Source organism: Microplitis mediator, chromosome 1 (assembly GCF_029852145.1).
Source record: "Microplitis mediator isolate UGA2020A chromosome 1, iyMicMedi2.1, whole genome shotgun sequence".
Classification (NCBI taxonomy): Eukaryota; Metazoa; Arthropoda; class Insecta; order Hymenoptera; family Braconidae; genus Microplitis; species Microplitis mediator.
Window position 1 is genome coordinate 924,245 of NC_079969.1, and position 24,062 is coordinate 948,306.

At 30.7% G+C, this 24,062-nt stretch overlaps 4 protein-coding genes across 8 annotated transcripts in view; 2 read left to right on the plus strand and 2 right to left on the minus strand.

Moving 5' to 3' along the window:
- Window positions 1-1,811: 1,811 nt before the first annotated feature.
- LOC130669995 (uncharacterized) lies at window positions 1,812-3,793 on the plus strand. The gene is made up of 2 exons (XM_057473169.1): window positions 1,812-2,038; window positions 2,688-3,793. Exon 2 carries the CDS (start codon window positions 2,737-2,739, stop codon window positions 3,700-3,702), a length of 966 nt encoding a protein of 321 aa, XP_057329152.1. The 5' UTR covers window positions 1,812-2,038; window positions 2,688-2,736; the 3' UTR covers window positions 3,703-3,793.
- Window positions 3,794-6,761: 2,968 nt separating this feature from the next.
- LOC130665071 (uncharacterized) lies at window positions 6,762-8,868 on the minus strand. Its single transcript, XM_057465340.1, has one exon. It carries the CDS (start codon window positions 8,811-8,813, stop codon window positions 6,864-6,866), a length of 1,950 nt encoding a protein of 649 aa, XP_057321323.1. The 5' UTR covers window positions 8,814-8,868; the 3' UTR covers window positions 6,762-6,863.
- Window positions 8,869-10,865: 1,997 nt separating this feature from the next.
- LOC130666047 (uncharacterized) lies at window positions 10,866-12,940 on the minus strand. Its single transcript, XM_057466702.1, has one exon. It carries the CDS (start codon window positions 12,902-12,904, stop codon window positions 10,961-10,963), a length of 1,944 nt encoding a protein of 647 aa, XP_057322685.1. The 5' UTR covers window positions 12,905-12,940; the 3' UTR covers window positions 10,866-10,960.
- A 5,720-nt stretch (window positions 12,941-18,660) lies between these two features.
- Window positions 18,661-24,062, plus strand: part of LOC130668237 (uncharacterized) — an 82,859-nt gene continuing 77,457 nt past the window's right edge. For 3 of the 5 annotated variants that reach the window (XM_057470421.1, XM_057470438.1, XM_057470454.1), the window contains exons 1-2: window positions 18,661-19,015; window positions 21,616-22,018. In XM_057470421.1, coding sequence (XP_057326404.1) covers window positions 21,863-22,018 — 156 coding nt within the window. In that variant the 5' untranslated portion in view covers window positions 18,661-19,015; window positions 21,616-21,862. Of the gene's footprint in view, window positions 19,016-21,601; window positions 22,019-24,062 lie in introns of those variants that run through there. The other 2 variants (XM_057470429.1, XM_057470446.1) reach the window with 2 other exon arrangements.

Here is a 24,062-nt window from a genome sequence, read left to right on the forward strand (position 1 = left end):
TGAAGGACCACCGCTTCCAGTACCACTTGAAGGACCACCGCTTCCAGTACCGCTTGAAGGACCACCGCTTCCAGTACCACTTGAAGGACCACCGCTTCCAGTACCGCTTGAAGGACCACCGCTTCCAGTACCACTTGAAGGACCACCGCTTCCAGTACCACTTGTTGGACCACCACTTCCAGTACCGCTTAAAGGACAACCGCTTCCAGTACCGCTTAAAGGACCACCGCTTCCAGTACCACTTGCCTGTAAATTATTAATAAATATATAAATTTTATTTTTATAAAATTGTATTGCGATCCATACGAAAAAATGTATGCTTTGAGACAATGTCTCTTTGCCGTCAAAAACTACACAAGTCACAGTGCCGAGGTCACATGACTAATTATCACGTCGACGCATGTCCGTAAGGGTGCAGTGGGGACAGAGTCCCGAAGCTAGTCCTATACCCAAATTTATCAGCCAATCACTTCGATCCTGGACCAATTAGTAATATATGACGCGTAGCTTATTCACTATTGTAATATGCGAGTAATTTACTTGCGATTCTGTTGATACGGGCAATTTATACAGCGCTTGCATCTTCACGGTAAGAAATATTTTGCGGATATCACTATGTCAGTATGGGCGTGAACGCCATACTGTATGGTATCGAAGATTTTTCAATGCAAGAAATTGCACAGTATCTTTCGGGTTTACTGGAAGGACCGTTCGTGCGAAACCAAGGTGACCTCAGTCTATGGTCAAGGGTGCGGGTCGCAACAACGCGTCAATCTAGTTTGTTTGGCCTGTCGTGAGAATGGAGGGAGGTTGGAATATTTCTCATACTATTTTAGTATCTGTCTCGAGACCATGTCAGCATGGTGTTGAACGCCATGTATTTCTTACCGTGTTCTTGTAAGTAATTTTTGAATCATTAATGATTCACTTTATCTACTATCTGTTCATCCTTTTCATATCCTATTTTACTGGTAAAATTTTGGAGTAGTTAACAAAATTATTATTAATTAAGTTATAAATAATAATTCGACCATCAATAAGAATAATCTATAATTTTATAAGCCGTGAGGTAGGTTGATAAGTTTTCACATACGTTGCCGTGTTTGAATAAGTGCGGGTCTTTGCTTTGCAAGAACTCCAGCCTACTGCTCTGTCCAAGTAATTATAAAATTTGTTAGAGATCAGCCTAAGCCAGGGTTCAACCCGCGAATTCTGGTGGCTGCTGGTGAAAATCGCGAAGATAAAAAGCGATTTGTCTCAACATATCCAGGCAAAATTAGTATATAAGTGATATATCTTTAGTATTGTCGTATGTATGCTTTTTTACCTGCAAATATTTTCGGATAGAGGGGGGGGGGGGTACTTAATGATATACTAATTTTTTGGGAACTCAAATACGTCCAATTATTATTTTTTAATGATATTCTAAGTGAATAGAAAAAATTTTTCCCCCCGCCTCTTGTCTCGTTTTGCCCTTTTGTCCCTCTGTTTTTTTTTTCGTATGGATTATCAAAGATTCATTCATTACCAATTTATCGATGTTCTTTATAGCATCATCTTTACTCTTTCCAATGCCGTTTAAAATCGTCTTTAGTTTATAAGATTCTGAGTTATCGTCGTCATCAGGCTGTAAAAAAAAAATTTTTTTAAATTTTAGATCGTAAGTTTGTAATTTTTTTCAGTTTTCGGATAAAAAAATTATTTTCCTGGTACTAATTTTGAAAAATCATAATTTTGACACCTGCTTTTATTTGTTTTTTGTAAAAATTTTATAGTAATTTAACAGAAACATAATGTAAAATGTTATTTGATTATTTTATTTAAATTAAGGGGTCGTAAGCATTATAATTAGCATGGAAAATAAAAATGGAGTCACAGCACATTAGATGACAGTTAAAAAATTTGTAAATCGAAATTAGTGTTTTTTATTTCGTTAATGATATTAATGGATAACTTAACCTCTTAAAAAATGATTTTGTATTCATAATCAGATATTGATGTTAATAAAAATTGAAAAAACTGTTGATTTATTGCCGTTGTAAGTACAAATTCACATTAATTTAATTATTCTATCAATTAATAGTAAACTTGAGGAGTTTGGCAAAATGAGACACTTGATACAATAAATTTTTCGTGGCCCAAAGTGAAGAAATTTTTTTAAAATTATAGCCGAAATTTTACTTTTAAAACCAACATATCTTGGAAATTATCACAGTTACGAAAAATATAAATGAATACATTTTTATACAAAATTTAATTTCCTACAAAGAAGTATTCTATAAAAATTTTGATAAAGTCAATAGTTTAGAAGTTAAAGCTCTATTTAGACAGTAGCCGCAAATTTTTTTGTCTAATTTCGATTAAAATTTCTTCCGAGTTTTAAAATTAGAATATCGTCGAAACTATCGCACTTACAGAAATTATATAAGAATACTTTTTTATAGGAAATTCGATTTCCTACAAAAAAGTATTCCTTAAAAATTGTGATAAAACCAGTAGTTTAAAAGTTACAGCTCTATATAAATAGCAATAATAAATAATGTGTTTTGCGAATCATAACAGCATTATTTCGATAATAAACTCGACAAAAAATTTATTCCGTTACAAAGTGTCTCATTTTGCCCCTTCTCTTATATATATATATATATATATATATATATTAAGCTAATCGAAAAAAAATTCGTTAGATGATCATAGGAAAGTAATGAAAAATTTATAATTTTCTATTAAAAAATAATGAATCAGTCATCAACACGCAACACAATATTTTCCCACGAATTCACTTTTAAAATAACGGAAAACAATAAATATATTGATTCAGAACGTGTTGATCTCATAAATTCGTCAACTAATGGACAATTTTATATATCTGCCCTCGTCACTGATAAAAATCAATTAGACGTCAAAATATTTAAAACATTTTTACAATCAGCTATAGCTACTATTTACATAAAAGTCGCCGATCAAGCTTATTCGATAATCGACATTTCAGATTGGAAAGAATCATGTGAAATTTACAATATCCCAATTCCGAGTTATTGTTACAAATGTTACTATTGCAAAAAGGTCGGGCCTCACAAAGAACACGATCTACTTTTTACATACTTCAAAATAACAAGTAAAATAATATGGTACGGATTTATTGACGAGTTCAAATTATCGGATCTAAATCACGATGTACAAAATTACCCAATTAGATCGGAATTCAGTGACGTTGTTATAAAAACCCGGGACAAAATATTTCCAGCTCATAAAATTATTTTGGCTATTCAGAGCCCGGTTTTTGCAAAAACATTGACTACGGAGACTAAAGAATCTAAAGAAAACTGTATCTTCCTTCAGAATGTCGACGGAGATGTAGTCGAGGAATTAATGACGTTCATGTATGAGCGTAAGTTGGAAAAAGTTTACAATGATGATGTCATTGCATTAAAATTATTCAAAATTGCGGGAATGTATCAAATTAAAAAATTAGTAAGTATTTGTGGGTTAATATTGAGCAAAAGTTTAACGATGAATAACGTTCTGATGCTGTATGAAACCGCTAAAAAATACGATTCATTTATTTTGAAACATCGAGCGATGGCGTTTATTTTGATAAATCGTAATGATATTATTCCTTCTAATATATTCAAGGAGTTTTGTATAAAAGAGCCTGGACTAATGTATGAAATAATTGAAAATCTCAACAATATATATTAGAATATGTAATAAGATATGAGCTTGGAAACAAATATATTAAAATTTTAATGTAGGCCTGCAAGTCTTTACTTTATTTGCTTTTAACTTCTGAGTTATTTTTCTCTATCTCATTTTTTGCTCACGTTATTGGCGACTTTCTGCTCGTTAGTGAGGGCCCCCTTTCCTCAGAGGGCGGGCACAAGCCGGGATTCGAACCTTGACGGGGTGTCACGTAGGCACTGAGTGCACGTCACTAGCGACCGTGTAATTTTAAATTATAAAATAATATCAAAATTTTAACTGAATCACAAAAAAAAGATTTTTTTCACTTAAGTTTATATTTTTTGTTCAGATAATTGAATTTCTAATCGAATTAAAAATTTTAAACTGTAGAAAAATACTAGACTTATTAATGACCGCACACTGTAGATGGGATTCGAACCCATGACCTTACGCACGAAAGACAGACGCTTTGACTGCTACGCTACGGATCCAACTCGTAGCTATTTATTTTAGTTATAAAAAAAAAATTTTAATTCAAAATCTACTAGTGAGATAAAAAAAAATTCTGTTTTTTTTTTGCCTCATGGGTTGTTGTATATATTTTTTTTTTCAGATATCTGCGAAAATTAATGTAATTTTATAAATATATTGATATATTAATACTGACCTTATCATCACCTCCGTCACATCTCCCAGTAGCGACGATAATTCCAAAAATAATGAAATATATAAAACGAATATTCATTTTGATATATTTTCAGAAATCTAAAAAATACAATTTATTATTTTTTCTTTCTATTAGTATTCAAGATTCACAAAAAAAAAACCTTAAATTCAAAATCATTAATTAAATTACTCAAAAAAAATAATTAAAATCAGTTACAGACTGCATGAATTCAATCGTCGTCGTGTCAACTGAATAATAAATATAAATTAGATTTTGCCAGGCTTATTATTGCCTTATCTGACCAAGTTCCCACCTAGCTATTTCGCCCGGAGCAATTTTTTGGTCATTAAAGCTATTATTGAATTTAATATTAAAAAAATACGTCAAACTCTATTTCAATATGACATTGTATCCAATATAAATAGAACAAATAGATTATTATTGTGAAATAAAATAAAAATTTAGATAAAAAATTCAGCGTTTGCAAAAAAAAAAATTTTAGGTCTCACGGCTCCCGATGTCGGTTCCGAGACCCATAAGAACGTAAAAAAAAAATTCAAAATCAGTCTAATTAACTTTTTTTATGTAATAGACAAAAAATTCATCGTTTTACACAAAAAAAAAATATTTGCGTCTTTATAATCATCGCAGGGTTGGTAACTCGGACCATTCGCCCGACTAGAAATTTTAGTTAGCCAGTGATTAGGCCCGAATAAAGCAGACCAAATTCCAGACTTGCGCCAAATGAGGCAACCAAACTAAGTCAAGATCCCGAAAGTAACGCAGTTGCGAGGCCCTGCCTAATTTGGCTTCCTTCTTAGGCAGCGGTTTGGAAACCATACTTTCTGGTGGTAGCTTAAACCGAGTTCGCGCCAATTGAGGCAACCGCATTAGGATCGCATCGTATACAAGCCTTATGCTTATACATAGAAATTAGCAATATATGGTAGTGTATGACTAATGATCATATATTTTAGCTTAACTAAATTAAAAAAAAAAAAAAATTTTAACACTTAAAAAACTTAACACGGAAAGAAAATTATGGCAGCGGTTCCCATAATTTTGTGAAATTTTTTCCTATACCATCATAGGAACTACGACCATAAATTATGGGAGCGGTTCCTATAATTATAGGAATGTTTCCCATAATTATAGGAATAGTTCCTATAATTATGGGAATGATACCCATAATTATAGGAATAGTTCCTATAATTATGGGAATGATACCCATAACACTATAGGAATGGTTCCTATAATTTATAGGAATACTTTCTATAATATTATAGGAACCATTCCCATAATATTATGGGAATGATTCCCATAATGCAATTGGAATGGTTCCTATACCATTATGGGAATCATTCCCATAATATTATGGGAATAGTTCCCATACTATTATAGGAACCATTCCTATAATATTATGGGAATGGTTCCCATATTATCATGAAAAAATTAATTTGAAGAAGTGCGGTAATCACTTCTACAATACACAGAAATATTATTAAACATAAAAACAAAAATTCAAACATTGAAAAAAAAAATCGTATTTGGCAAAAAAACATTAAAATTTTTAACAAGAATTTTTTGTCAGCACAAAACATTCAAGAAAATTCAAATTTTGGGAAATTTCTACACCATTGTGCAAAAAAAAAATTTAATGATATTATAGGGATGGTTCCCATAACATTATGGGAATAGTTCCCATAATATTATAGGAATAGTTCCTATACCAATATGGGAACCATTCCCATAATGGTATGGGAATCATTCCAATACTAGTATGGGAATGGTTCCCATAATGGTATAGGAACCATTCCCATATCATTATGGGAACCATCCCTATAGTAGTATAGGTACTATTCCCATACCATTATGGGAACCATTCCCATAATGCATAGCAAAACTTCCCATAATTTTCTTTCCGTGAACCCGTTGCGGTCACATGGGATCCAGTGTACCCCAGCCAAACTTTGGTGCTATTTTACGCTTAGAACGTCTTTTTAAAATTAGATTTGTTGTGACATCTGCTGTTCCTTGAACAAGATTAATAAATCTATCAGTCGACTGGTAGAAAATTTAGGTCTGCAAAAAAATTTTCTTTAATCAAGAATTTTTTTTTTGTGTGTAAGTTAATCTAAATCTAAATCTTAAGTTAGTTCTAGAATTAAGAATTTATGTAACGTAGTAGAATTGAGAATGTAATTTAATGTTAAGTTAGAACTTTATACAAAACCTGTAAAACTTATAGAAAACTTATAAAAACTGTATCGTGAAATTGCCGTATAGCCTGTGCCTTGGCATGATTAATAAATAATAATAATAATAATAATAAAATTAAATCGGGCTCCCGACCAGGAAACTGGATATTGGACTAAACTTTTATAGAGCCCCGATTACGGGGGAGGGGGGGTTAATAAAAAAAAATTTCAATTCATCAATAGTAATTCTTCAATTATTTCAAATCAAGTATTAGTTGAGTTAATTTTGATACCCGATATATGCAAACATGTCATTATAAGAAGTAATAAGTAATATCAGATATGTCGTCCATACCAAGTGCTAAATATTGTACATAACTCAACAAACATATAGTGAGAGCGATAATGATAACAAATATAAAATACTTCAGTGCCAAACAAACAATTAGAGCACCTCCGCATAAGTAATTAATGTTTTTAATTTTATCAACAACTTTGATACGTTCCATGTGATCTTTTTCATACTCATACAGATCTTTCTGCGAATACAATCGTAACAAACTAAAATCAAAGTCATCAAGATTAATGTTAGCATCTTCATGCATGTTAACCTTATCTCCCCAATTAATAACCGATCCTTCAGAATTAACATGTAAATTCTGCCAGTACTTAGATTGATATTTAATAAGGTTAATTTCTAAAGAAAATGTCTCTTCGTCGTTAAGCAGCATTCGCGACAATATATCAAATGTCAACACCGGTTTTATCATATCATAACTCAGTCGCGTTCGATGTTCAGCCATGTACATAAAATTATCAAGATAATCATCTGGATATTTATTGTTCAATTTAAGCGGATCAGCAAATCCAACAAGCATGTCGAAAATTCCCAACACAGCTGTTAGTATACCAACGACAGTTAATAATTGAGAAACAAATTTGAGAAGACCAATTATTAATTTAGATGCTACTTTAAATGCAATCGATTCCGTAATACGTAGTGCCGATTGTTTAAATACAGTCTTAACCAAATTTTCTAATGCTCCTTCACTTATTTTTGTGAGTGCATTTAACACACGTTCCTTCATCTTATCAATTATCTTACCATACACCATATCTAAACCAACTCCCTCCCAAAATTCTCGTGTTCCTGGCATATTAGCAAGTGCTTTTAATAGGGTCACAAGCCAAAATTCCTGGTCCGCCATTCTTTTAACCCGTACTGATTTATTATGAATCGATTTAGCATCTTGTTCTAACCTAAGACGTTTTTCGGAATCTAATTTCGGGCTGCCTTCGCTATTTATATTACGTTCAATCCGCGAACGATCTTTGACCGTCGATTCTTCAGGTTGGATTTCAACGCTTCCTACCTTACCGGCATTCAATGCTCCTATAAGGTCTTCGATTTTTTCATCCGGTAATATAAATTTATCATTAACATAGTTTAACCAATTTTTGAGTACAAATAATGATGTACTCTCAACTTCTTTTGTATCCATTGAAGATGGCGGAAGATCGGAGCCATAATGTACATAATTATCTAATGCTTGGCATGATTTAATAATGTATTCACCGAGAATAATATTACCGATATATCTTTTCGACCAGTGAACGTAACACACTTGTCTAGATGAACAATATTCATCGTAAAATGAATCACAATACGTTTTATTGAAGTGATATTTAATGCCACTCAATGAATAAGGATGCTCGCCATCGGCTCGGTCGAAACCAACGGGAATATCAGTAATGCGATGTTCAGGTACTGTTGCACGTTTACTAGGAAATTCCATATATGATTTAGCATGCGATGATATTAGAACGCATTGATCTTTGTGATAAGTTAATGTAAGTGGATTTTTTTTTTGATCGCCGTTATTTTCTTTGAGTAGATTATAACAAGATGGCTGACATGAAAGGCCGGACCATTTGTTTTTATCGGTTTTAATAAGATCAGCGTCACCTACTGGATAACGCGTTGCTTTTGAAGATGCTGTACACTTTTCCTTGTCGGTAAATAGATTACATGATAACAAACCACATAATATATCATCTATTCTTGTTGATACGACAATTGCTGGATATGGATCCAAATTATCGGGAAAGTAATAATCTTTTTCACGATCCGCTAGTCTGACTTCATACTTCAGATGTGAGATTATGTGTGGATATTTTTGGTATAAATATTTTATTGCTTCTAATGTCTTGTAATTATCGACATACTTTCGACAATTTTCTTCGTCGTCTACTGTCACACTCATGATTGCTTTAGATTTTTGTTTATTTATTTAGAACAATAATTTCTTTGTCTAATAAATAACATTAAAAAAAAAAAATTTTTACGATTATTTTATATCGATGAGTCATGGATATTTTAGTCGATATCGAAACACTTTATCGTAGAAAATGGATCTCGCTCGAGGTGATTACGCACGAGGTCTAATTATGTTAGTTATGAAATCGTCATTCTAAGTGATGGCAGTAGTGGGGGAAACATCGGATGTGTACTTTTTATCGGGTTTTCTGAGAAAATGTAATTTTGTATAATTGTGTGTATTTCCATTCCATTCGACTCAAATAATCCATTAGTTCAGATATCTTTGTACACTACCAAGAAGTAATTATAAATATAAATAGACCTGGAGATATCTAGTTGATATTGATTCATATTTTAGTAAATTTTATATCATTAAAAAAACCGAGACATCAAATTTCTATAATAAATTCCGACTTATCGAATGCCACTTCTTTTTTAAAGAGTAAACTACAGTCGACTCTGTCTAAACGTTCTACGTCGGGACAGGACCATTGTCTAAAGGTTCCCTCCCCACCATCAGCACTTCCCCTACAATATATTCCCCTCGAGCGCAGAGGTGCACGCTAAAACGAACACATTGCGCAGTAAACATAACCTCAAAACAACGTGCATTTAAAGTTAGCGCTCGAAAACTGAATTGTGATTCGTTACTCGACAAAGCGGGTGGGGGAATATCCGGGAACCTTTAAGCAATGTATCCTGGAACCTATAGACAGCGAGAACCTTTAGGCAGAGAACCTTTAGACAGAGTCGACTGTACAGCGCAGGCGCTTTTACATATACATGTGTGATGCGTATATGAGTATAATAACATGCAAATGTACAGCAACGGGTGGGAAATAGCGTAGCCTGTAGTGGGGGTCAAAATTGAGGGGTAGTTCCAAGTTAATTAGGTTAATGTTGTATCAGCTATTCGTCTTTGGCAAGACCTACCACTGGAAATTATCCAATCCAGTAGTATTGAGGTGTTTAGAAATAGAATACATGATTATTTATGAAATCTAGATATCAAGTAAATTTCATTTGAGCAAAATTGTAAAAGTGCTTTCCTGTAGTTGGTTTAAGTTGAATCTAAGTTAGTCTAAGTTAATCTAAATCTAAATCTTAAGTTAGTTCTAGAATTAAGAATTTATGTAACGTAGTAGAATTGAGAATGTAATTTAATGTTAAGTTAGAACTTTATACAAAACCTGTAAAACTTATAGAAAACTTATAAAAACTGTATCGTGAAATTGCCGTATAGCCTGTGCCTTGGCATGATTAATAAAGAATAATAATAATAATAATAAAAATTTGGAAAATCCAAAAGTGCACGCCTCGAAAGCTCATGTTATGTTTTTTTTTAAAAGTTAAATTTCGAATAAAATTGAACATCCCGCTCTTTTCCCACAGAAATTTCCATGGTAAATATACGGTAATAAAAGTAAAAAAAAAAAAAATAAATAAGGAGAACATTCCTAATGAAAAATGGCGGCAGTGTGTGTTTGTTTACATGTAAGATTTCCGGTTTTAACCGTAATGATTTATTTTTAAAAAAACGAGAAGGCCTACAGTAGTGATTTTCGAAAGGAACCTTCTTTGCTTATTTCTGAAAATTTAAAAAAAAAAATTAAGTAGTTTTGTCAAGTCGTTCTCGAGATATCCGTACCACGCCGTTTTTTTGAACCACAGACTAATGGACGTCCACGATAAATTTTTTTTAATGAACTTTTTTTTATATTAATACATATTAGACAAATTAAAAAAAGTATCAGGATTATTTATTAGTGTTTCAGCTTTATATTGATGTGTTTTTCATAATGTGTAAGAGTAATAGAAAAAAAATATATGCACTTTAATGAGTGGAAATCGTGTGACCTTGACAGGTCGGTTATAAAGCACAACCTCTCCGCTTCGCTTCCGAGGCGTGCAATTAAATCGGGCTCCCGACCAGGAAACTGGATATTGGACTAAACTTTTATAGAGCTCCGATTACAGGGGGGGGGGGGGGGTAATAAAAAAAATTTCAATTCATCAATAGTAATTCTTCAACTATTTCAAATCAAGTATTAGTTGAGTTAATTTTGATACCCGATATATGCAAACATGTCATTATAAGAGGTAATAAGTAATATCAGATATGTCGTCCATACCAAGTGCTAAATATTGTACATAACTCAACAAACATATAATGATAGCGATAATGATAACAAATATAAAATACTGCTGTACCAAACAAACAATTAGAACACCACCGCATAAGTAATTAATGTATTGAATTCTATCAACAACTTTAATACGTTTCATATGATCTATTTCATACTCATACAGATCTTTCTGCGTATACAATCGTAAGAAACTAAAATCAAAGTCATCAAGATTAATGTCAGTATCTTCATTTATTTTAACCGGATTTCCCCAATTAATAACCGATCCTTCAGAATTAACATGTAAATTCTGCCAGTAATTAAATAGATATTTAGTAAGATTAAGTCCCAAAGAAAGTGTCTCTTCTTCGTTAAGCAGCATTCCCGACAATATTTCAAATGTCAATACCGGTCTTATCATATCGTAATTCATCCGCGTTCGATGTTCAGTCGTGTACATAAAATTATCAAGATAATCATCTGGATATTTATTGTTTAATTTAAGCGGATCAATACATGTAGCAATTATATCGATAATTGTTAATATATCTGATATTATACCATAGATAGTTAATGTTTGAGAAATTAATTTGATAAGACCAAGCATTAATTTAGATGCCACTTTAAATGCAATCGATTGCGTAATACGTAGTGCCGCATGTTCAAATACAGTCTTAACCAATTTTTCTAATACTCCTTCGCCTATTTTTTTGATTGCTTTTATCAAATATTCATTTAACTTACCAAGTATTCTACCATACCACCGACTCATCCAAAGATTCTTCCAAAAATCTGCTGATTTCAACTGATTACCAAGTCCTTCGAATACAGACCAAACCTTGTCTTCCGCCTTTCTTTTAACCCGTACTGGTGTACTATGAATCATTTTAGCATCTTGTTCTAATCTAAGACGTGTTTCGGAATCTAATTTCGGGCTGTCTTCGCTATGAATATTACGTTCAATCCGCGAACGATCTTTGACTGTCGATTCTTCAGGTTGGATTTCAACGCTTTCTACCTTACCGGCATTCAATGGTTGTCTAAGGTCTTTAAGTTTTTTATCCGGTAGTACAAATTTTTCATTAACATAGTTTAACCAATTTTTGAGTACAAATTTTGATGTATCTTCAACTTCTTTTGTATCCATTGAAGATGGCGGAAGATCGGAGCCATAATGTACATAGCTAACTAATGCTTGGCATGATTTAATAATGTATTCACCGATAAGCAAATTACCGATATATTTTTTCGACCAGTGAACGTAACACACTTGTCTAGATGAACAATATTCATCGAAGAATGAATCACAGTACGTTTTATTCCAGTGATATTTAATGCCACTGAATGAATAAGGATGCCCGCCATCTTCTCGGTCGAAACCGACGGGAATATCAGTAATGCGATGTTCAGGTACCGTTGAACGTTTACTAGGAAATTCCATAAATGCTTTAGCATATGATGATATTAGAACGCATTGATCCTTGTGATAAGTCAATGTAAGTGGATTTTTTTGTTGATCGCCGTTCTTCTGTTTGAATAGGTTATAACAAGATGGCTGACATGAAAGGCCGGACCATTTGTCTTTATCGGTTTTAATAAGATCAGCGTCACCTACTGGATAACGCGTTGCTTTTGAAGATGCTGTACAATCTTCCTTGTCGGTAACTAGATTACATGATAACAAATCACATAATGTTTTATCTATTTTTGTTGTTACAACAATTGCTGGATATGGATCCAAATTATCGGGAAAGTAATAATCTTTTTCACGATCCGCTAGTCTGACTTCATACTTCAGATGTGAGATTATGTGTGGATATTTTTTGTATAAATATTGTATTGCATCTAATGTTTTGTAATTATCGACATACTTTTGACAATTTTCTTCGTCTTCTACTGTCGCACTCATGAATTCTTTGGATTTTTGTTTATTTATTAGAGCAACAATATTTTCTTACTAATAAATAACATTAAAAAAAAAAAAAAATTATCTGGGTCTAATTATGTTAGTTATGAAATTGTCATTTTAAGTAATGGCAGTAGTGGGGGAAACAGTGGATGGATTAATTAAAAAATTTTTAATGTATAATTATTATAGGGTTTTCGGAGAAAATATAATTTTGTATCATTGGGTGTATCGACCCGATGAAAAAAGATTTTATATAGTTGTATAGAATTATATATCCATTATATGTAGACTATATAAAATTGTATATAGACTATATATAATTGGATAGAAAAAATGGCCCGATCCAATTGTATACAATTTGTATAGAAATTGTATACAATTCTATACAAATTGTATATAATTATATACAATTCTATATATTGCAATTATATAGAATTGTATATAATTTGTATAAAATTGTATATAATTATATAGAGTTGTATACAATTTGTATAGAATTGTATACAATTTCTATGCAGTTGTATACAATTGGATCGGGCCATTTTTTGTATATAATTTTATACAATTGTATCAAATCTTTTTTCATCGGGGAATATTACACGGAGAGAATTTTATGGTAAAAGTTACCATCAAGTTATAGTACAATTTCTCAATTGAATTATATGATTGATGATATCATTTAAATTAATAAATAAACAATCCGAATGGTAGTATCTACCATCTATATGGTGAAATTTACAATTATTTATGATAACCAGAAATTATAACTGTTATTATCTTAAATAATTAATACTATTATAAAAAATTGTAATTCTGAATAACCTGATGGTTAATAATGATGATCATCTAAGCTAATAAAAAATTAATGGTGTCACGACTAAATATTTGACCCTAAATATCTAACGTCAAAATCTCTAAGAAATTAGATCTAATCCAAAAATATCTGATCAAATCATCTAATTAAGTTACTGGTGTAATTGTTTCTGATAGTATTGCTACTATCGTATCAATTTTAAATGTATTTGTATATCTATATTTAGTCAAATTTACTAAGTATAGGAATACAAACGGTGTCACGACTAAATATTTGACCCTAATATTTTGTCATTAGATCTTTTGTCTTCAGATATTTTAAATTAGATATTTTGAATTAGTTATTTAGTCATGTAACCAAAATTAATATATAAACGTTAAAGTCTGACGCTTGTTTATGTGTAATTTGTTTAACTGGGGAAGTGATTAATTTCACACACACGCACACACATTCACACGCGCGCATGCGCACGGGTGCACACACACGCGTGCGTGTGCACTCATACACCCACATGCACACACACCCGCGTGAACACATGTACACACACGCGCACACATATACCCACGCACGTACACATGCACACACACCCGCGCGAACACATGTACACACACGCGCACACATATACCCACGTACGTACACATGCACACACACGCGTGCGTGTGCACTCATACACCCACATGCACACACACCCGCGCGAACACATGTACACACACGCGCACACATATACCCACGCACGTACACATGCACACACACGCGCACACATATACCCACGCACGTACACATGCACACACACGCGCACACATATACCCACGCACGTACAGATGCACACATACGCGAGCGCACTCATGCACACACTCACGCGAGCACACTCATGCACACACACATTCTTAGTTAAGAATTTTTACAACTTCGAATGGTAGAAGTTACCATCTTCTTTTGTAACAATTATAATTTTCAATAATTACAATTAGCATCTTCGATAGTAACCGTTATCATCATTAATTGTAACCATTATCATTTTCAATTGTAATACTGATCGTTATAACCACTGAAAAATGTTATTACCATTTTAGATAGTAAAAATTACAATTTTTGTATTGTAGATACAATAATTAATTTCTCTCCGTGTACTATTCGATCAAAAGTTTGAATCGAATACTTAAATTATTTGTATAAGTTCTCAAAGTATTCGAAGATATCGAAGTACTCGTAAGATTTCAAATTATTCGCGTAGAAATAAAAAATTCAATAGTTTATAAATGCCTGTAATTTTTCGAAAAATTCAAAATTTACAAGTGATTCGAATTTCGAATAGAATACGTCTATTCCATTCGACTCAAATAATTCATTTGCTCGGAATTTCCGGCACACTACCGAGAAGTCATTACATATATAAATAGACCTGGAGATATCTAGTTGATATTGACTCATATTTTAGTAAATTTTATATCATTAAAAAAACCGAAACATCAAATTTTTATCATCAATGTTATACTATATTTCTTAATGACAATATAAAGCTATATGTTCACACTTGAAGTCCGCACCGCCATCTTCCATCCAACTTCTAAACTTTTTCATTGTTTTCCATTGACGGTAACAGTTCGCTCATGATTTCGGTGCGGGTCGGGCTCGATCCGCCCAAAATTGTCGTTCTTGTTAGCAGTTCGTACAAGAAGAATTGTTTCTGCTTCCAACAATCGATAGTTTAGAAATAATATCTAGCCCGCCATAAGCTATGAAATCTCATAATTAAAAAAAAATTTTTCTAATTTAGCTCATCCAGAAAATAAATACATGAATTTGAATATTTAAAAAAAATGGCATTATTGAATAATTTTTTTCTTTATATTTCATTTTAAAACGTCAAAAGCTCATTCAGGTGAGCTTGACGATAATCGATTGCTCTCAAAGAGAGTTAATGGATAAAAAAATCTCATGATGTGGGTCGAAAAATAGAAGATGGAGAATAAGAAGAAGATGAATATAAGAAGATAGAATCTTTGCTGAGTTAGCCAACATGACAAGAAATATATATACATATACATATACGTAAGTAAGTGAGTGAGAAAAATAAAATAAAAAAAAAAAAATGTAAAAAAAGTTGAAAGCGGTATAGAAAAAGAATACGATGAATTCAAGATAATAGTCATGACGATCGATCGCCCCACAACTTTCTTGGACATTTTTCTCTTTCTTTCTTTCTTTTTTTTTTTTTTTTATTATTATTTTTCATTGTTCAAGTACTTGAGAATAATTCATTGCTTCATGTTTTCTGAGCTTTTTACTCGGATGTATTTTCAATGTAATTGATTATTAATTAAATCATGTCATGTTAAAATCTCATTAGTGAATCGGCGGAACAATTAATTAATATTTAATTACTTTTTAAAAATTATTGCTTTAATTATCGTAGGACTTTTTCTAGACTGCCCATTTTGAATGAGATTTAATTTTATTTCAGTTCAATAGCTTATTTATATTTATTTTTTTATTTATTTATTCGAATGATTTTTGGTCATTAAAATATTTCGAATCTAACTCAATTTAAATCCATTTGTGGAAGACTAGGCCTAGGCCAGGTTTGGTCGTTCGAGCCATGTTACTTTTCTTATTCCAGGCACTTCTGAGTACCATTTTTACCTACCACTTATAAATTTTGACTGTTGTTAAGTATTAGAATCCATTGAGGCCATACTAAAATTTTGGTCCTACGGTCCACTCGATCCCATGGTACGAAATCCACTTTAAATTAATAAGCACAACTAAAGTTGTCAATAAAACATATATTTAGATTCTACTTCACATTCTTGCTGATTAAAATTACCCAGGCCAAAAATTGGTCCTTCGATCCACTACAATAATCCTTATTCAATAAATTTCTAACGATTATTTTCGAGGTATTATTATTTATTGAACACACCATAGCTAGAATCTATCAGCCATTTTTATCGACTTTGGTCCACCAGTCCATTTTACCCCTTTTGTAAGATATCCCAAATTATAAATTCTATCAAAAATAGAAAATCAAAATCAATTGTTTATTATTTTATATCTCGTAGGCCAATCAAAAAAACAAAATTGGTCCTTCGAGCCACTTTACTTTCGCGTGTTTAACTTATAACTTTTTCTATAACTTCTGTAAAAACATAAAAGAAGTAAAATTTATATCGTCATTTCTCTCGAGGAAAGTTTAGACATTTTGACTGATGTCCTAACTTTTAGGGGCGACAAATAAATATCTAATAAAAAAAAAAAATTCAATAAAATTTGTAACGTTCGAAACAACTCGAGTTTATTTTTATATTTATTTAATTTGCTAACAATAAATTATTGAGTAATTCTATAAACATCTGGCTCCTCATAATCCTTATATTTGTGTGTGTGTGTCACCCGGTTCTTGGGAAAATTCGCTTGATGAGATAGTAGTAAAGCATGATGATTGGATGCATTGTTTAAAGACAAGCATTGTTCTACCGTCTCAACGTGAATTGCATCCAAACAGACTTTTCGAACAAAGAACAAACGGTGGATATATTTAAAACTACTCCGGCTCGTTACTTTATGAAAAATTACATTTAAAATTAGACAATATTTTAAAAGCTCTCCTAATTTGTTAACAAAATATTTAATTAATTGCAGCAACACATTTGTCTCTTTTTACATTAATTAAATGAAGTAAAAATTATTCGCAGTAATTAATTTGGTTTATTTTTTATTTTTATAATTAAACTAATTATCTCAATTTATAAAAATAAGAGAGTATTTTATTATAAAAATCACGGATTCAACTTTTTACGCTTTCATTCAAATTACGGACAAACTATTGAATTTAGGATTTAAATTGCCTCTACCTTTTTTGCCGAGAACTAAATTCTACACTAATTAGTTCCCAACATTTTTTTTTATTTCTCAAATTTTTGTAACCATTCACACTAATAGTTACATATATTTTCACGCTAAAATTTTCTACTGATTTTTCAGCATTAAAATCAAAATTCCGGCTAAACTATCAAAGATACGTAAAAAGTTGATAGAATCAAATCGATAGGAAATCAAATTTCCTATGAAACAAGCCTCAAGTAATTTCCCTACTGGCTCAGCAAGTCGCTGCAATGGAAATTTGAAAATTAAAAACCCACGTCATAGTCTAAAATTTTTGGGAATTTTTTCCTGAAACTATAATTCAAATTCTGTCTAAACTATCAGAGTTACGACAAAAGTTGTCATGACCAATTTTGTAGTAAATTAAATTTCCTATAAAAACTTATTCTGTTAATTTTTTCATAATTCTAATACTTTAGCTACAAATCCAATTAAAAGCAATTATGAAACATTTCCTCCCCCATCATAGTAAAAAATGACTTCAAACGCTTAAACTTAAAATTCTATCCAAACTATCAAAGATACAGCAAAAATCTACGATATCATTTTTGTAGCTCCTTAAATTTTCTACAAAAAAGGTCTTCATAAATTTCCAATTAAAACAATAACTTTCCGAGTTATCTTATAACAAAGCAAAATATTATTTTTTCGAAATGTTAAAATAATTAATTAAAATTTCTGCGCAAGCTTACAACCGATTTAAGGGGTAGATAATAAATTGAGTAGGTTACTGGGGTGATTGTTATATGTGTGAGTATGTGCTACATATGAGCTCTCTAATCCTTGGGTGTGGTAGGAGATTTCAGTAAAGGGATGAAAGATCAGTAGGAACTAGATATAGGCAGGAATAGGATTTCCCTCTCCTTCACCCCACCCACCCACCCCCTCTACGAATGAGTAGGAGTATTAGGAGGGGGTAAATTTCGAAATCATCAAGAGTGGGGTAGGGGCAGAGGGGGAAGAGATGATACGCAAGGGCTGCTGCGCGCAAAACTATCAACCCCCTGGTGTCTTGTCGTCGTCTACGTTCTCGTTTGTAGTCATCGTGAGCCAAGACACGAATGCCGGCTCTTGATTGTAGTGGTTATTATTATTATTATCATTATTATTGTTATTATTATTATTATTGTTTAGTGATTCACATCGGGCGGTGACACGTGCGTTAAATTATCCACATCCTGGATAATTATTGTTATTAATATATTTTTAATTACATATCTACTTAAAATATCATAAGCTCATAAATATAATTATATATTATTTAAACACAGTGTTGTTTATTTTATTGACAGTGATAATTACAATGACAGTGATTTATTTAAATTTCAGTGAATTATTTGATTACTTGTGTCATTATGAGCTATAACTTGGAAACTACCATATTTAGAGCTATAATCACCAGAAACTTTTTTGTAGGAAATTTAATTTACTAAAAAATTTATATAATCTATTTTTACCCTATCTCCAATATTTTAGTTAATATTTTAATTTAATTCCAGAGTTAGAATAATTTTGAATATTGTCAATCTGGGTTAGATATTTTTCTAATACTTTAAATTAGGATTGCGGCTAAAGTATTCGAGATATCGAAAAATTTAAAGAGACCTTTTTTGTAAGAAATTTAATTTACTAAAAAATTTATATAGACTATTTTTACCCTATCTCCAATAGTTTAGTTAATATTTTAATTTAATTCCAGAGTTAGAATAATTTTGAATATTGTCAATCTGGGTTAGATATTTTTCTAATACTTTAAATTACTATTGCGGCTAAAATATTCGAGATATCGAAAAATTTAAAGAGACCTTTTTTGTAGGAAATTTAATTTACTAAAAAATTTATATAGACTATTTTTACCCTATCTCCAATAGTTTAGTTAATATTTTAATTTAATTCCAGTGTTAGAATAATTTTGAATATTGTCAATCTGGGTTAGATATTTTTCTAATGCTTTAAATTAGTATTGCGGCTGAAGTATTCGAGATATCGAAAAATTCAAAGAGACCTTTTTTGTAGGAAATTTAATTTTACAAAAAAAAGTATTTGAACATTTTTTCATAAATTACATAGTTTGCGAGTTATTCAATTACGGAGTTATAATTGTAAGATTCCATTTTATGAATAATTAAATTTTTTATGCTAATGAGGGAAAATTTAAATCAGAGCTGAGGTCAGGGAAAAATTTATGAATCAATAGTTGATAAATTTAAATATATATATCTATATGTATTATTTGTCGTGGTTTATATTTTCAATTTAAAAAAAGTATATTAAAAAAAAATGATTGGATCGAGATTTTTATTAAAAATAAAGTCATCGGATGTCAATTCTGCACTACGAGTGTAATAACTTTTTTTGAAAGTACTTATCAATAATCTATATATATGATATATATATATAATAATTTTTTACTACTGTCTCGAATAAAAAAAAAAAGAAATTGTTTCTAAGGACTTTCATGCAAAGGGAGCGTGGGGCAGAACGAGGCACCATTTTGTAATAAAAAATTTTTTATATGGTTTCTATACAAATGTGGGGTTAGTTGGTCACCCTTGGTAGTGCGATCACTGAAGAGTCTGATGCGGGAACGAAAAAAAATCAGAATTAAAAAATAATTACTCATTTTTTGAAATATTGTCGTGACCGAGTTTATTATAATTTATAATATATAATCCAGTTATCTTACATATATATGTATTAGTTACGTTTGTTCGTCATGTTTGTCTTTGTAATAAGGGTGTTTCCGTGAGTATTAGTTCCTTATATGCACATACAAAGTTGAAGGGTTGAAAAGGGGTATGAGTCCAACTTTAACCGCGTGGTATCGTCTATGTCTCAATATGTACCTAGGCCATTGCTCATGATAATCCAGTTAACTATCAACTGCGACCGCTTCTCTACCGTCTGCTTCGGGTTCTCTGTTTGAAATATTACTTTGCTTTTATATATAAATATAAATTTATATGGATATTCATAGATAAATAGTGTGAAAAATAGCCGATTCAAAATTCTAATAATAGTATAGATTTTTATTATAATTGATAACTCGTGAAATATTAAATTTATCGAAAAAGTCAATCATACCTTTTTTGAAGGAAATTCAATTTTCTACAAAAAAGGTCCATAGGTTTTTTTACCTAGGACTGATATTTATCATAGTAATTATTGTTTTCAAAAATAATAATGATTTTGGACTGAAATATAATGAAAGTTTGGTTTTTTACTTTGATACCAAATAACTCGTTAAATATCAAATTTATCAAAAAAGTTAATCATACCTTTTTTGAAGGAAATTTGATTTCCTACAAAAAAGGTCCTGAGGTTTTTTCACCTAGGATTAATATTTATCATAGTAATTATTATTTCCAAAAATAATAATGATTTTGGACTGAATTATAATGAAAGTTTGGTTTTTTACTTTGACACCAAATAATTCGTTAAATATCAAATTTATCAAAAAAGTCAATCACACCTTTTTTGAAGGAAATTTGATTTCCTACAAAAAAGGTCCTTAGGTTTTTTTACCTAGGACTGATATTTATCATAGTAATTATTATTTTCAAAAGTAACTATGATTTTGGACTGAAATATAATGAAAGTTTGGTTTTTTGCTTTGATACCAAATAATTCATTAAATATCAAATTTATCAAAAAAGTTAATCACACCTTTTTTGAAGGAAATTTGATTTCCTACCAAAAAGGTCCTGAGGTTTTTTCACCTAGGATTGATATTTATCATAGTAATTATTGTTTTAAAAAATAATAATGATTTTGGACTGAAATATAATGAAAGTTTGGTTTTTTACTTTGATGCCAAATAATTCATCAAATATCAAATTTATCAAAAAAGTCAATCACACCTTTTTTGAAGGAAATTTAATTTCCTACAAAAAAGGTCCTGAGGTTTTTTCACCTAGGATTGATATTTATCATTATAATTAATATTTTCAAAAGTACTAATGTTTTTTGATTGAAATATAGTGAAATTCCGGTATTTTACAAATAATTACAGTGTCCTGGATAAGTGAGTGTTAAAAACATGTGTAGTGACATTGAATTATAAATAATAAATTAATGTCAACCAATATCAATGTGGTATATATACAATATATTGGCCTGCGCCAATAACAGCCTAAGAAATTTATTAAAAATTTTGAAATAATAATAAGAATACTAATTATGATTGACTTAAATAACGAGTGGGTCTCAGTCGCTCGGGTTCTAGACCCCATGACGATATTTAAATAATTAATTAAGAAATGAAGTTATCAGTGTCGGCTTATAGAGCCCAAGCTAGTGCTCACAAAAAGATCCTGTGTAATTATCAACAGCAACTTAGTTACGGTGCTACGACACACCAAAGTTCGACTGTCAGAACACCGTCTGATCCAGCGGCACTACTATCGGGCTTAAAGGTAATCCACAAAAAATAATAATAAATTTTAACAAAAAAAGTTTATTCTTCTGCACACCTCAGGCGAACGTGCTGTGCTTTGCAATTGCTTATTAATTTTACGCTGATTCACTGACGTAAATCGTTGTTACACTTTTTATAGTAGACTGAAATTCGATAAATTTATATATTTGTTCGCACTAAGGGTTACTGTTATAAATAGGCAACAATTTTGATATATTTCGGGTTGAGTCATCGAAATTTTCGGGATAGAAATTTTTTTTTTCGCGGGAAATTTAAACTGACAATTTTGTGGTTTGTTTTGTTGAGCAGAAAATTTTTTGAAAAAGGCGGAAATAGATCGAATTTTATGAAACTCGGGTATGATTTCATGAAATTTTGTAAATTTTGTAAATTTATTTTTTTCGATAGTCGAGAAATTTTATGCTGGAAGAGATCTAATAGAATTTCGAAAAATTTCATGAAATTCCAGAGGCCTGAAAAAGGATTTCATCGAAGTTCATAAATTTTCACAATATTTCATAAAATCTTTTTTTTAGCTTCGGCAAAAAAAAACATTTCATAAAACGGACTAGAAGTTGATAATTTTTCATGAAATTTCTTAAATTTTTTTTTTCCGATAGTCGAGTAAAATTTTATGCTGGAAAAGATCTAATAGAATTTCATAAAAGTGATTTAAATTTCGAAAAATTTCATGAAATTTCGTTGGCCTGAAAAAGGATTTCATCGAAGTTCATAAATTTTCACAATATTTCATAAAATCTTTTTTTTAGTTTCGGCGAAAAAAAAATTTCATAAAACGGACTAGAAATTGATAATTTTTCATGAAATTTCATAAATTTTGTAAATTTATTTCTTTTGATAGTCGAGTAAAATTTTATGCTGGAAAAGATCTAATAGAATTTCGAAAAATTTCATGAAATTCCGTAGGCCTAAAAAAGGATTTCATCGAAGTTCATAAATTTTCACAATATTTCATGAAATCTTTTTTTTAGCTTCGGCGAAAAAAAAATTTTCATAAAACGGACTAGAAGTTGATAATTTTTCCTGAAATTTCATAAATTTTTTTTTCCGATAGTCGAGTAAAATTTTATGCTGAAAAAGATCTAATAGAATTTCATAAAAGTGATTTAAATTTCGAAAAATTTCATGGAATTCCGTAGGCCTGAAAACGGATTTCATCGAAGTTCATAAATTTTCACAATATTTCATAAAATATTTTTTTTAGCTTCGGCAAAAAAAAAATTTCTTAAAACGGACTATAAGTTGATAATTTTTCATGAAATTTCATAAAATTTTTTTTTCAGCAGTAGTCGAATTTCATAATTTTGAATTTAAATTCATAAAAAATTTCACAGAATTATTTTTCCGAAAAAAACAAAATGGCGGCACCAGAAAAAATGGGCGTTTGGGGTGTGCACTTGTGATTTAAAATACTTATTTCCTCTTTGCAGCTTAAAGTTATAAATGACATGAGACATGACCAAACCCTTTTTATAAATATATATATTGATTTATAATAAATTTAGCGCATGTATCAATAAGTAAAATTACACTTTACTTGACTTGATACCATGTTAGAAATTTTTAAATCGTATTTAGTCTTGTATTTTTGACATTTATATAAATTTGAGTAGATTTAAACCCATGTTTAAGTATTTTTATTATTTTTAGCTAAGAAACATATACGTTTTGTGGCACGTATTCTATTATTGCTACTGACATTTAAAAACCGGAAATCATTTTTGGTCAATAAATTTTTTTTCATTTTATTTTCGTCAAGAGTTGAGTGTATTGACGTGGGTTTTAAAACTTTATTACTTAAGACGACTATTGATTTTATGTAAAAAAGTACTTGATACTTCAATTACCCACGAGATTAATTTTATTTCATTTTTTTTCTGGAAATTTTTATCTCAAATTTTAAAATATCATTTTATTAAAATCCGGTTCTGAGTGACCGGAAGTGAGATTATGAAATATATATGTATATATATATATTTAAACCTCTAGATAGATAGGAAATTCAATGCTCTTTAAAACGA

Coding starts and splice junctions, on each gene's coding strand:
- LOC130666047 (XM_057466702.1), bottom strand. CDS start 12,904: ATGAGTGCGACAGTAGAAGACGAAGAAAATTGTCAAAAGTATGTCGAT.
- LOC130669995 (XM_057473169.1), top strand. CDS start 2,737: ATGAATCAGTCATCAACACGCAACACAATATTTTCCCACGAATTCACT.
- LOC130665071 (XM_057465340.1), bottom strand. CDS start 8,813: ATGAGTGTGACAGTAGACGACGAAGAAAATTGTCGAAAGTATGTCGAT.